The 12829-nt window shown below is 47.6% G+C and overlaps 6 protein-coding genes across 6 annotated transcripts; 4 read left to right on the top strand and 2 right to left on the bottom strand.

Moving 5' to 3' along the window:
• Positions 1–77: 77 nt before the first annotated feature.
• On the top strand, positions 78–1766 carry N7503_003327 (CocE/NonD family hydrolase; the record flags this gene model as incomplete). The annotated part of the gene is made up of 1 exon (XM_057062874.1): positions 78–1766. One exon carries the CDS (start codon positions 78–80, stop codon positions 1764–1766), a length of 1689 nt encoding a protein of 562 aa, XP_056923789.1.
• A 440-nt stretch (positions 1767–2206) lies between these two features.
• Positions 2207–2954, bottom strand: N7503_003326 (uncharacterized protein; the record flags this gene model as incomplete). The annotated part of the gene is made up of 2 exons (XM_057062873.1): positions 2207–2523; positions 2585–2954. 2 exons carry the CDS (start codon positions 2952–2954, stop codon positions 2207–2209), a joined length of 687 nt encoding a protein of 228 aa, XP_056923788.1.
• A 4348-nt stretch (positions 2955–7302) lies between these two features.
• N7503_003325 (acetoacetyl-CoA synthetase-like protein) lies at positions 7303–7569 on the top strand (the record flags this gene model as incomplete). Its single annotated transcript, XM_057062872.1, has 1 exon — positions 7303–7569. The coding sequence occupies one exon, from the start codon at positions 7303–7305 to the stop codon at positions 7567–7569; it is 267 nt and encodes an 88-aa protein (XP_056923787.1).
• Positions 7570–8257: 688 nt separating this feature from the next.
• On the bottom strand, positions 8258–10115 carry N7503_003324 (flavin-containing monooxygenase; the record flags this gene model as incomplete). Its single annotated transcript, XM_057062871.1, has 4 exons — positions 8258–8725; positions 8778–9500; positions 9554–9927; positions 9974–10115. 4 exons carry the CDS (start codon positions 10113–10115, stop codon positions 8258–8260), a joined length of 1707 nt encoding a protein of 568 aa, XP_056923786.1.
• Positions 10116–10411: 296 nt separating this feature from the next.
• On the top strand, positions 10412–10648 carry N7503_003323 (uncharacterized protein; the record flags this gene model as incomplete). The annotated part of the gene is made up of 1 exon (XM_057062870.1): positions 10412–10648. The coding sequence occupies one exon, from the start codon at positions 10412–10414 to the stop codon at positions 10646–10648; it is 237 nt and encodes a 78-aa protein (XP_056923785.1).
• A 119-nt stretch (positions 10649–10767) lies between these two features.
• Positions 10768–12110, top strand: N7503_003322 (serine hydrolase domain-containing protein; the record flags this gene model as incomplete). Its single annotated transcript, XM_057062869.1, has 3 exons — positions 10768–11292; positions 11342–11639; positions 11692–12110. The coding sequence occupies 3 exons, from the start codon at positions 10768–10770 to the stop codon at positions 12108–12110; spliced, it is 1242 nt and encodes a 413-aa protein (XP_056923784.1).
• Positions 12111–12829: the final 719 nt, after the last annotated feature.

Below are 12829 nucleotides of genomic sequence, written 5' to 3'. Positions count from 1 at the left end.
TTGATTTGATCAATATCGACTTGATTGGATAATTTATCTTTTGGATCTTCTATCTAAGTTCCCTACGTTTTGACACCATGGCTATCGAAATTATTGAAGTAATGACATCGGAAGAGAGTTCTGCTCTCGCCAAAGAGTTCTTTGTGCCTACAAGAGATGGCAAAGAACTGGCTTCTGATGTCTACCTACCTCCAAATGCAAACAACCAGAAGTTCTCGGCGATTTTCGTTCGAACACCCTACGACAAGTCCAGCCGTTATACCGCTCTCAAGTATGAAGCTGAATACTATATGGATCGTGGCTATGCATTTGTCGCGCAAGACGTTCGTGGGAAGTTCAAATCAACTGGTGAAACCGAGCCCTACGCCCATGATGTCAACGACGCATACGATACAATTGAGTGGATCACAAAACAGCCTTGGTCAAATGGTCGCGTTGGGGTTACGGGTGTCTCCTATTACGGCTTCACAACATGGGCAGCAGTAGCCAGTGGCCACCCCGCGATCAAGGCAGCTGTTCCTCAGGCAACAGGCATCGATATGGGAGCTAGACATGTCGCCTCACGATGGTCACAGGATATCCCATCTTTATCGTCCGTCAACGACCTCATCCAGATTTGGACAGACAATAAGGGCTACCTCGCCTCGATTGACTGGACGGCTGATACCCCTCATAAAGTGGTTGAAAGTGCTTCTGATGTAATTGGGAAGAACATCGCTGCGGGCAAGATGATTCAGGAAAGAATCCATCTCCAGGGGTGGTATAACCCGTATGGAGACCGGCATCCATATCACACAACGAATATCCCCATCCTACATTGGCAGAATTGGTACGACCCTGGATTAGCACCAGCCGGGATGCGCGATTGGAGGCATTTCCGCAATCTGCCAACGCGTAATCTCCATTATCTGCGGGCCAACTCTGCTGACCACTCAACGTTCTTATTGGAGAATGTTGGTGATCTAAGCAAAGCTTCCTATTTAAATGAGGAAGCGAGAAAGAAAAGAATTTATGAGGAATGTGGTGAAGTGGCAGATTTCTTTGATGAATTCGTCAATGGATCAAAGCCATCTGTACCTCGAGAGCGAGCTCGGTGGCACCTCGGCCATGTTGGATGGCAAGCCTCAGAAGAGTACCCCCCTCAAAGCAGACCCTTGAAGCTCACACTCTCATCTACAAAATGTGATGCTGGGTATGTCATGTCGACAAATGAAGACCACTCTCCCATGCCATCATTATTGACATGGATTCACGACCCAAATAATCCAGTTCCGTCTACATTCGACATTGAGGCTCTTTGGTATTTGCTTGCAGCCTATCCAGATGAACGAGACATGGCTCAACGTGAGGATGTCCTGACATTCTGCACCGAACCGTTAGTGGATCATCTGGATTTCTGTGGCCAACCAACGCTCCAAGTGGAACTTGAATTTTCGAGTCCCTCCACCCACTTGTTTGCAAAGCTGCAAGACGTTTTTCCCGACGGAACGACCCGTCCGATATCATGGGGTCGGGTAGTCATAGATCAGAAATATGGACCCGAGGTGCTACTCAACTTGGATGACAACGCATACCGCTTACGAGCCGGACATAGACTTCAGTTGCAGATCCAGTGTAGTGACTTCCCAATATTTGCTGTGCATCCTGGCTCCGAGGAGAATCCGTGGACTGCCACGAAACGGGAGAAGAGCGAGCATAGACTGCGCGTTGGTGGAAGCCATGCGGCCTTCCTTATCCTTCCGGTTATCAGCTTGAATAAGATATGATTGCCATTTGCACTACCCACAATAGCACAATGATCTTGTACAGACAAACCCATAAAAATTGTAATTTATTAACTCCTCCGACAAGAAATGTCAATTGCGGCACATACTACAGTGGTGGGAGTGAATTCTCTACTAATTGCAAGCAGCAGGCCATAAAATATCGGTGTCTACGGAGAATTGGATGTGATGAGAAATGAAGGAATTGACTCGTTTGCGTGCCATTAAAGACTGAACTCCTTTCTTTAGGCATGAAACAGGCTACTGGAAGTCTTAGAGTCGCGACTAATCAAAGTACCCAGGTTGTCACTTGTACAACCATGCAATGGCTGTGAGAGTCATCGATGAGCGGTGATCAAGAAGTTAAATGAGGGAAATTTTGGACGGATGACATTCAAACAATGTTTTACCAGGATAAATTCACAGGCAGTAGACAACATGAATTAATTGATTTCTTGTGCTCCTAAAGGGTGCCACACCATGCATATTTCTTCGTAATCTTTCGTCGCCGGTTCACCCTTCTTCTCGGGAATCAGAATATGTATACTTTCGATTTCCTTCCATCCAAATTTTTCATAGAGCTTTACTGCATTCATTGTGGCCTCGAGATAGACTGGTATTTGTCTTGTTGAAGCTATGTCTGTAATCCGACCAATCAAGGAGCGAGCGACGCCTTGGTTTTGAGCCTCTGGCGAGATTGCAAGGTAGTTTAAATCTAGTCCGACGGATACCACGGTCAACAAATTGACGTCACATTGACCTTGCATAGCAAGGTATGAAGTGGAAAGCCTTGGAGGGTAAAAGATAAAGAATGAGCTTACGAATAAAAGAATGATCTCTCATGTGCTTTTCCCGCGCTGCAGCTGTTTCAGAGAGATACTTTGCGTGAAATTCGCTGACAGCTGGAGCAGGATCACTGCCGGATTTACCGACATCCGAGCATTCATAGAGCGTCCATTTGAGAAAGCCGACAATTTCGCCATTGCCATTGCTATCCTGACCGACGAGTACCGAGTCTGGGTTTGTCTCAAGCTCATCGACTGTTCGCTCTGTCAACGAATGAATCAACACCTTGCGAGATTCTGGCGTGGGAAATTCAAATATGAGAAAGGGGTTGATGCTCATTGCATGGACGTATATCTCGGCGATACGGCCAGCATCGGAGACATTTGCTCCTCTAATGATAAGCATATTTAGCAGTGAAGAAGACGTTCCAGCCCCGAATGACAACTATGTTGAGGAAACTTTGTCGGTATGAATTGTTTCAATTTTCTAACTTGAAAAATCCGACCCAGGTTGGGCTTTTTAGATCTTAATCCCATCGCTAGCACTCGGTCCAAAGAAAGGAGGTGAATGGTCAGCCCCCGGTACCCGCGGACTCCGGACCTTTAGCGTTTGCTGGTAATACCGGCGGACCAAAGTCCGAGGTTTTTGGCGCTAAACATGCCCGGAAACTTGATTTAGTTTCCCGAAAGGGCCACTTGCAGGTATTATTCACAAGCAAACTAGCCTTTCCAGGATCTAGATGCGCAACTCAGGCTAGTCTGGACATGTCTGGATATTGATACATAAGGTGGACATAAGAAACAGTGTACTATGATGTCCTCTTTGCAAGATCTAATGTCTCTTGATTTGCTAGGCCCTTCTTTACTTTCAAGGGGGCCGTAGAGGTAGTCAGTTTGTTGGTCTCTGAACTCGATTGGCCGCGCCTATCAGACCCCTTCATGTCAGTGCCTGGCTCACAGTTTAACTCAATCTAGTCGGACTTTGATTTATAGGAAATCATAATAAACGGGCCGTCGTAATGAGAAAGAATTTCAAAAGATCTTCAAAACAATTTCACATGTCCACTTTTCAAGAGTATTTCGCAGTAAACTAGTGACTAGATCTACCTTGAAAGATATCCTCATCGTACTACATTGTACAGAAGAAACGATAGTTTCAGTACAAATAGCTTGGGGTTCCAGCTTGGTTTATGATAGCTCCATACACTAAGGTGCAGTCAATGCTCACTGGACCGTTCAACCATCAATTGAGGCTAGAACGCGACCCCTCCGAGTCTTGAAAAGGTCGACCTTTCGTTTTAAAAGGAAGAAGCTGCTGACACAGATCCAGCAATGCAGAAGCAAATTTTGCGACCGTATTGTTCCTTGAACTGCCAAGGTTCCAAGCTTTCATCGCTGAAGATAACCATTTCAGAACGGCTAGGTACGAGGAAGCAGCAATAGCATCTGTTGTTTCAAGGACAGCTTGGAAGAGTATCTGCGCTGGCGCGAGAGCATACACGCCGAGATATCTGTATCTTTCTGATTAGAAAACTGAGTGCAACTTAATCAACATTAACTAGGCGAGGGCTGGGTGAAGATTCTTGACATGCCTTAATGCCCAAGCGTGAGGACCTAGACCATTTTCATTCACTTCTCTAGCAAGGTCACAGAATGCAAGGGCCGTTTCGCGGGATGTATGGGATACTTTGCCCTTCACTCTCTCTAGTCTTTGAAATTCAAGGTGCATGATAACAATATAACCATAAAATAATAAATCAGCAAAGACCCAGCTGCTCACTCCGGGGCAAGATCTTTGAAATTGTGCTTTCTGAGGCCAATAGAAACATTAGATTATATGTAAGTTGGATGAAGACACATGTACTGACAATGTCCCAATTTTCCAGTATTTTCGCGATTTCAATTTGAGCAATCTCGAGGTCTCTTGGGAGACCCACGGAGGCACAGAAGGGGGGGGTCTAGGTCCCCGGCGACGTGTGGAATAGAAAGAATGATACGCATCGAAACAACAAAATATAGCTGTTTCATGTCGGCCGCGTGGAGATCGAACGTATCGTGAGATAGTGCTGGAAATCGCACATTTAGCTGAGAATATGGAATGACTGGCGGTCTGTTCAACATCAATTTGAAGCAACAGTCTTTCTGCATCAGATCCCAAAAGAGGTATCGTCTGTCTTCGGTGTTTATCAAGCTAGTAATACTTGGCCCTGATGAAGGTGACATAGATTCAACGTAAGTGTCCAAATCGCCCAGGGCTCTCACCAGCCGACAGGATTCGCCGAAGTAATACCATGAGGATTCCAAGTCAGCGAATACGGCCATGATATCGGACTTTCAAAGAACCGTTCTATTAGTAACCATCTCATCAAAATTGAAAAAGTCGCTAGGCGCCAAAGGATTTTTAAAGTGAGAGGAAATGACATACCATCAATGTACAGGCGAAAACATCCAGTGAAGTGGCAGTAATCGTATTTTTCCAGGTTTGAGCTAGTGCCCACAATTTTCGATGAATTGATTTGGCGATTTGGAGGATATAAGGCAAATCACAAGTAATACTGGAGCCATAAAAAAGGCTTGCGTAAAAGGTGATGAGAAGTGTTGTTGAGAAGCGAATGTGAGGGTTGCTCAGGTGGGTCGGAATTAGGAAGAGAAGCTCCTTGTCTATATCAACCGCGTGTAGAACGATGGCAAATTCCCTGAAAAAATCTGTTGGCAATCTTCAATGAAGCTCTAGTGCAAATCATGATTGCTTAAACTTCCTACCTTCCAGCCATTTCTTCTTTGTTGACGGTGATACCGTGTCAATATCAAATTCACTTGTGTCAGTGTCAGAAGCAGGAGTGTATCCTTGAAAAACCTCACTGGCTTCTTTTTGTATATCTTCGAGCAATTGGAAACGTGAATGTCGATATGCTATATCATCGTAGGACTCATTGACACGATTGAGAAAAGCATGAGACATGAGCTTCACGTCGCGCGCACGGTTGGAAATGTAATTTGTGTGAGGCACGCTGCTGCCTATTGCACTCGGAAAGTCCGTGGACGCTGAAGCGAAAAGAGCCAGCCTAGGAAAACTAGACTGCGAGGGCTCATTTCTGTTAGATACTCCAACATCATGGGCTTCAACGGGCGTAGAGCCTGGCTCAAGACCTGCAACACTTGAGTCTTGAGCTTGCTGTGGACTGGAAAGCTCTGGCTGGTGTTGTATATTCTCGCACGCCGTCCTGTTTGTCTTGCCATGCTGCCTAGATCAAATTAAATTAGGCAGTCATAGGTCAACAATATGGGAGGGACTCAAACACTAATTTCCTGGGTCTTTGTTTGCGTGCGTCATAGTGGCAAGTAATCATGCGGGACGAGCATGGTGTACAAGTCGGTTCAACTTTGTCACACCGGATTTTGCGGAGCCGGCAACAACGACACTTCGACGTTCCAGTGAGTGTGGGACAAATGAACGGGTGTAACCACCTACGCTGATCTCATTAAAGCCCATGTTGTAGCAAGAAGTCCAATTTCGGACAAAGCGAAGGACAGTCGGACCTTGCGGGGTCTTTAATCATTTCGGTGTTACCGGAGGCTTTGGTAATCAAACGATGATCGGAATCTTGCGTTGGGAACTAACCCTCTTGCGGATGGCGTGTTTCAGTTCTCCGCACTCTTCCTCTAACATTGTTTAACATTGGATAGCTGGGAAGGGGTGGAACTCAATGGTGCGCCATCTATTCTGCCAAGGTTTATTACCCGAGGCGCTAGATAAGGAGAATGTCCGTGTGCCGGCATTGATCCTGGATGTCATGAAATCAATCGCCGGAAGTGTAATTTCCTTGGCGGGATTGCTTCGAGGGAACTCTATTAGCTTCTTATCTCATAGTTCTTTCGGGATTGCCGAAGTCAACAAATCGACAAATCACTGAAGCCAACCTGAAGGAATTTTTGGCCGGGAGAAATTACCCTCAACCTATACTAGTCTGCCGAACTTTTTTCACCAAGGCCTTCCCATTTCTGCATATACTACTCAGGCTAGAAGTTGCCTGGCAATTAATGCTAGGCTCTACTGCCTTGGAAATCTCTCTTCTTGATTTGATGATCAGGTGTCTGGGACTCAGCCGACGCAATGCTTACCAGCCGAGCCCTTTGAAGACCTCCCGAAAAGATAATAAATACTTTCGTTTCTCGCTCGCAGTGCCTTCCTTCATCTTCCTTATTCATCGACCTCTTTTGTTTTTACTTTACCTTTTTTTTTTTTTTTTCTTCCTGGATATAATCCCACGTTCCTGCTGAGACGATGGCCGGCAGCCTCATGTTACCTCGGAAATTATGGGAACATCCGGATCCCAATTCCACTGCTTAAGGCCATTTTAGAAAGCGTCTACAGGAGACAAAAGGTCTGGATCTACCCGACTACCACTCTTTGTATCAATGGTCAATCTCAAAAATCAACTAGTTTTGGGAGCTTTTTTGGTATTATTTGCCCATTGTTCACGAAGGCCAGCATGAGCAGATCTTAGATGAGAATGCGCGCATGGACAGTATTCCAGCCTGGTTCCTGGAATCCGGCTCAATTTTGCAGAAAACATACTGTTCACGGCTACTACCGGATCTCATTCGGCGAAACCAAATGTCACTACAATTGAAGGGAAGGAAAATGAATGGAAAAAATCGCCTTGACTGGAATTCGCGAAGGAAACCTCAAGCCTGCGGTGGATTTGACCTGGGCTGAGCTTCGAAAATGTACCGGCCAACTCATACAAGCAATGAAGGCTGCAGGCATTCAACGCGGTGATCGCATTGCCATCGTGGGGAGCAACAGCATCGATTCATTGCTTGTCCTGCTGGCTACAATTGCTCTAGGTGCAATTTTCTCTTCCGCTTTAACTGACAAAGTAGAGCTTCCTGTCAAACAGATCGTATCTGGAAAGACTGTACAGCCCTCGGAAACGTTACTCAATCCTAAAAGCCTTCATTACTACTACCGGTTTGCAAAAATTGAGGAAGTATTGCAAGCCCAAGCCAAGCTTTGAGTTGTCCCCAGCTTTGAAATGGCCTAAATGAGCTCTAATTTTAGCAAGGTATTATTTCATTTATACGCCCAGAGCAGACTGTGAGACGAGTATATATATCTTGATTCCCTAGCTCTTACCTACACCTGTAGTGTGCTTTGGCAAAGCAGCGCTATAATCAAATTGAACACCACAATAACGGGTTATATAAAACTTTGTGTTTGAAATCCAGGAATTTATTCGAGTATATACCTAGTGAAGCGGAGTACTGTCACCTGGTGAACCGGCAAGCCACTACGAACCAAACCCACTCTTGACATCTAGTTCGGTCACGGGAGGTAGTAGGAGACAGGAAATGAGAAAATATGTGTGGCTTTCAGAGGGAAGGATGGTCATATTGTTTATTTTTTACATGCAAGCGCTTAAAACGAATACCAGTTACACCCCACTACACTAGGTAGCATTTCCAGTCTTTCACTCCATCGTGGCAGACTAGTCGCATGACCTAGGCCTCTTATCCGAGATGGTGTTTGAGAATAACTGCACACGTGGTGGTTAATGGTGATATGTATATATTTCAAGGGTTTCAATTCCTCCGCCGTGGCTTAGAATATAGCAAAGACGTCTAGTCTGGGACCTTTCTGCGATATATAATTGCTCAACACTGCCTAGCGACTGAAACCCTTTCATGTTTCCCATAAAGTCTCGTTCAAGCCTTGACTACGTCAAATCCGTCTTCCAAATTATCCAGAGCCTTCCGGATCTCGATGGCATATGCGGGGATACCACCAGAGTAGCACACAGGTTCATAAACCTTGCCAGGAATGCTGCCACCCATATAAGTTGATCTCGTCGTGGGGAAGAGAGTCTTGTCATTGAGCTCGACAACGTGCTTTTTCCATTTATCAGCGGCCTCGATCTTGGGGTTGATGTACTTAATGCCATTGGCCTCGATCTTGGAAATAGCGTCGGCGATCCACCGGCCCTGCACCGCGACTGACGTGGGGCCGTTACTGAGGAGCGTTGGGCCGTGCGGGCCATATATGTGGAACATGTTGGGATAGCCGCTGACGGTGGTGCCCAGGTAGGTCTTTGCTCCTGGAATCCATTCCTTCTCAAGCTCGGCACCGTCGATGCTCTTCAGCCCGAGCTGGGTCATGACACCAGTGACAACATCCTGTGAATGTCAGTCCTTGTGCGCTCCTGTTAGTGTTTCGCGTGGAACTTACAAATCCAGTTGCGACTGCAACAACATCAAGTTCATGGTGAGTTCCGTCCTTGAGGGTAATACCGGTCTCGGTAAACTCCGTGATCGGGTTGTTGTTGATGTCAACCAGGTGCACAGACTCACGATTAAACTGCTCGTAATAGTTTCTCTCCAGGCACGGCCGTTTGATACCAAAGTAGTGTGGCATCTCCCGTGGCGCAAGCAGCTCCCTTAGTTTAGGGTCGCCAATACGAGCACGGGTCTTCTTGGCCCAGAAATTGTACGACTCTTTGTTGGCTTCGGCGTTGAACAAGTTATCCTTGTACAAGGCAACCCAATAGCGGAAGCCGCCGTCCTTCCAAACGCCCTCGTAGAAGGCCTCGCGCTCCTCGGGGGTGTCGTCAAAAGTATTGCGCTCGCACCAATCGTACATGAAGCCGGCAAAGTTGGCCTCGCGGTACCGGAACAACTCTGGGTAATAGGGCTTGATGCGCTCCTGCTCCTCAACGGTGAGGTTGCGCTTGCGCATGGGCACAGCGAGGTTGGGAGTTCGCTGGAAGACCTTAAGGTCGCCGGCCTCGGGCCCCCAGGCCTGCGTGATTTGTACGCCCGAGGCGCCGGTACCGATGATAGCACAGCGCTTGTTTTTCACGTCGACCTTTTCCTCGGGCCAGAAAGACGAGTGGTGCACAACGCCCTTAAATTTGTCCATGCCCGACCACGGGGGAATATAACGCTTGGCGGCCTTAACGATTCGATTAGAACATGCTCAGCTGACTGAAGGGTGCAAGGACTCACAAAGCCGGTTCCGAGAACGAGATATTTGGCCTTGGTTGTGCGGCCATCTGCAGACTTAATATGCCATTTTCCCTCCGTCGTATCGAATTGGGCCTCAACCACGACGGTGTTGAAAGCGCAGTCCTTCTTGATACCAATTACCTTGTCAACGTGATCGAAATAATTACGTAGATCTTTGTAGTCAGGATAGTTATTGGGCCAGTTCCATGTATTGTATACTTCCGGCCAAGCGAACTCGTACTCCGGCACTTCGGAGTCGACACCGGCGCCGGGGTAGCAGTTCCATCGCCAAGTGCCACCCGTATCGTTGCCGGCCTCGAAAATGACCGTCTTCAACCCGCGATCGCGGAGGGTCTTGAGCATGAAGACACCGGCTATCTCGTTAGCTGGTTCATGAACCTGTAAGTGAAGGCGACTTACCGAAGCCGGCACCAACGACTAAAGCATCGACTTCGAGGTTGTCCGCATATGGCCCAGTCTTATCGGCGTGGGTTACGGAGTAGTCTGTGAGCTCGGTGTTGTACTTCTTGGGCCTAGAAACTGTTTCACCTAGGCTACCCATTTTGAGCTAAGTTTGGAATGATCGAATTTTGTAGTTTTTATCGGGAGATTGACAGTCTGAGATACCGTTCAGAACTTCCGTTTCTCAGACACCTATTTATATTGGCTTGATTGATGTTGTGCTTTAATGGTGAGGCCAGCATACACTTTAGACTGTATTCCACTAATCGTCATTATACAGGTAACCGCAGCTCTATCGATCCAATCTAGTGGACGCGTTCGTTCTAGATACACCCAGCCCCGCTCTCATACCCCACATTTTCTAGGTTCCCCAGGTTCCCCATGTTCCATGTCATCATGTATGGTGCTGCAACTGTTTTTGATTGGACCTTTTCGGCCGCTAGTTGCGGTTGCGGAGCAGGATGCAATGACCTCCGCGCCCGCGTTCCGCAATCCGCAGCGGATCCGCAAATTGCGGCTCCGCAGCAAGTCACAGCCGCTCTAGAATCACGGGAACCTCTTATCAGTGTCCGAGGTAGTTTCGGGCATTGGAAAGTTATTTTCAACGAGTTGACTGAACCTATCGTTAAATAAGTCATACTTGCAGCCTCCAGATACATTTGGTGTGACCTTTGAAGGTATATCAACGCCGTACACTCGACCACGCCCAATCTTCCGCACAAATTGCCACTTTGACACATACAGCAGCCAACATGTCTCTCGGTGCGGAAGTGACTTCGAATCTCCGCGACATTGTAGACAAGGCCTGTGAAGATCAAAAGTCCGGTATCCCCGGAACCACAGTCGTGGTCGTTGGCAAAGATGGCAACGAACTATTCGCTCACTCTGCCGGTAAGCGAGGCACGGGATCCAAAGATCCCATGACTCTAGAAAACATCTTCTGGATTGCATCTTGTACAAAGATGCTGGTTGGTATCGCCTGTATGCAGCTTGTTGAGCAGGGCCTTCTCAAGCTAGATGATGGGCAGCAGACCGAGCGTCTTTGCCCTGAATTAAAGAGTCTCAAGGTTTTACTGCCAGATGGCAGTTTTGAGGAGAAGAAGCGTGCAATTACTCTGCGTATGCTGTTGACTCATACTGCCGGATTCGGCTATACTTTCTTTAATGAGAGATTGAGACAATGGTCACACCCGGTTGGCGTGGATGAATTTTCCGGGCGCATTGAAGATATGAAGCTGCCTCTGATTTTCCAACCCGGCGAAGGTTGGGAATACGGTGTAGGTGCTATTCAAACAGGACTATGAAGCGCATCGCTAATAATAACAGGTTGGTATCGATTGGGCGGGGATTGCGCTGGAACGGGCTACTGGTCTGACCCTCAACGAATACCTTCAGAAACATGTTCTTCTTCCCCTTGGGATCAGAGAAATGTCCATGTTACCGAACCACGAAATGCGTCGGAGGCTAGCCTATATGAACAGCAGAAGCCCAGACGGTAGTCTGAGGGCCCGAGACCACCCTCTCCGGGCTCCTCTGGTTGTTGATCTGGACAATGAGGCCGAAGTCACTAGGGTATTCAACAGTGGTGGCGCAGGAATGTTTGCCAAGCCGCAAGAGTACTGCAGTAAGTAGCCTCAAGCTTTGGTGAGGTTCTGTACCCTGACATATCTTTGCAGAGGTCTTAGCTGTGTTGCTGAACGACGGAACTTGCCCTAAGACGGGCAGCAAGTTACTTTCCAAGGAAACCGTCGATGAAATGTTTTCCAATCAAATTCCGCAGTTCCCCAACTACAGCCGCTCGGGCATCCCAGCTGCAAAACCGGACCTGACCAACCTCATTCCTGAGCTGTATCCAGTTCCCGGGAACCCGCCACAGGGTTGGGGACTCACTTTCATGCTAAGCAACGGTGGCGCTACAGGGCGATCGAGTGGCACAGCGCACTGGGCTGGGCTGCCAAATTTGTGGTGGTGGGCGGACAGGGAGAAAGGCGTTGCGGGAATTATCTGTACGCAGATTCTTCCCTTTGCGGATGGCAAGGTGCTTGAGTTATGGGGAGCAGTTGAATCCGAGATATATAAAGCGCTTGGTCAATGAGATTGAATGTGGAGATATCAGATGGTATCTAGGGTATTAGTGATTTCAATGACATTAGTTGACGGGCGCTCAGAGTGTCAAACACCGCGGACCATATATAGTCTTACCTAGACTAGAGAGTTACCTGGATATCACTACATTTTTTACCTCCTCTGGTTCATGATGTGACTTTAAGGGCAAGATTATCCTACACTTCGGGGTTCTCCCATTTCATTCCATCGTAGCGCATAAGAGTGGTTGTGTGTGCTTCATCGTTGGTGCACCCAATCTGCAGAGCCAGACTGCTATCGCGCCATCCCCACTTCACTAGCTAGTCGTCACGAATCGCGATGCTTTGGCCTCAAACTCGAGATCGCCGTGGCACGAACCTGTAATCAGCAGGAGTTCGAGTTCCAACCGTGGCCAATCATGGTTAGATAAACAACAGTAAATTTGCCTAAGGGAAATCTGGGGAATGCGGGGAAGCCGGGGATCCGTATAAGGACCTCCCCGTTCCCCGCTTTTTGACGCCATCCAACTCGCCTCCGGCTCCACTAGCTCGACTTCATAATCACAGAACATTCCAATTCCTCACGTTATAGCCTGAAAAAGAAGAAAAGAAGAATTGAGCGAACAACGTTGTTCAGCATGCCTATCCAGAAACACTCCAGAGCCCTTGCACAAGGATCTAGAGCCAGGCGTCAGAACCATTCTTGCGACCAGTGCAGAAAGGCCAAGCG

This window comes from Penicillium pulvis (genome assembly GCF_028828015.1).
Source record: "Penicillium pulvis strain IBT 33274 chromosome Unknown contig_1_segment0_segment0, whole genome shotgun sequence".
Classification (NCBI taxonomy): Eukaryota; Fungi; Ascomycota; class Eurotiomycetes; order Eurotiales; family Aspergillaceae; genus Penicillium; species Penicillium pulvis.
Note: the sequence above shows the minus strand (reverse complement) of the source record. Positions and strands in the feature narration are given on the sequence as shown.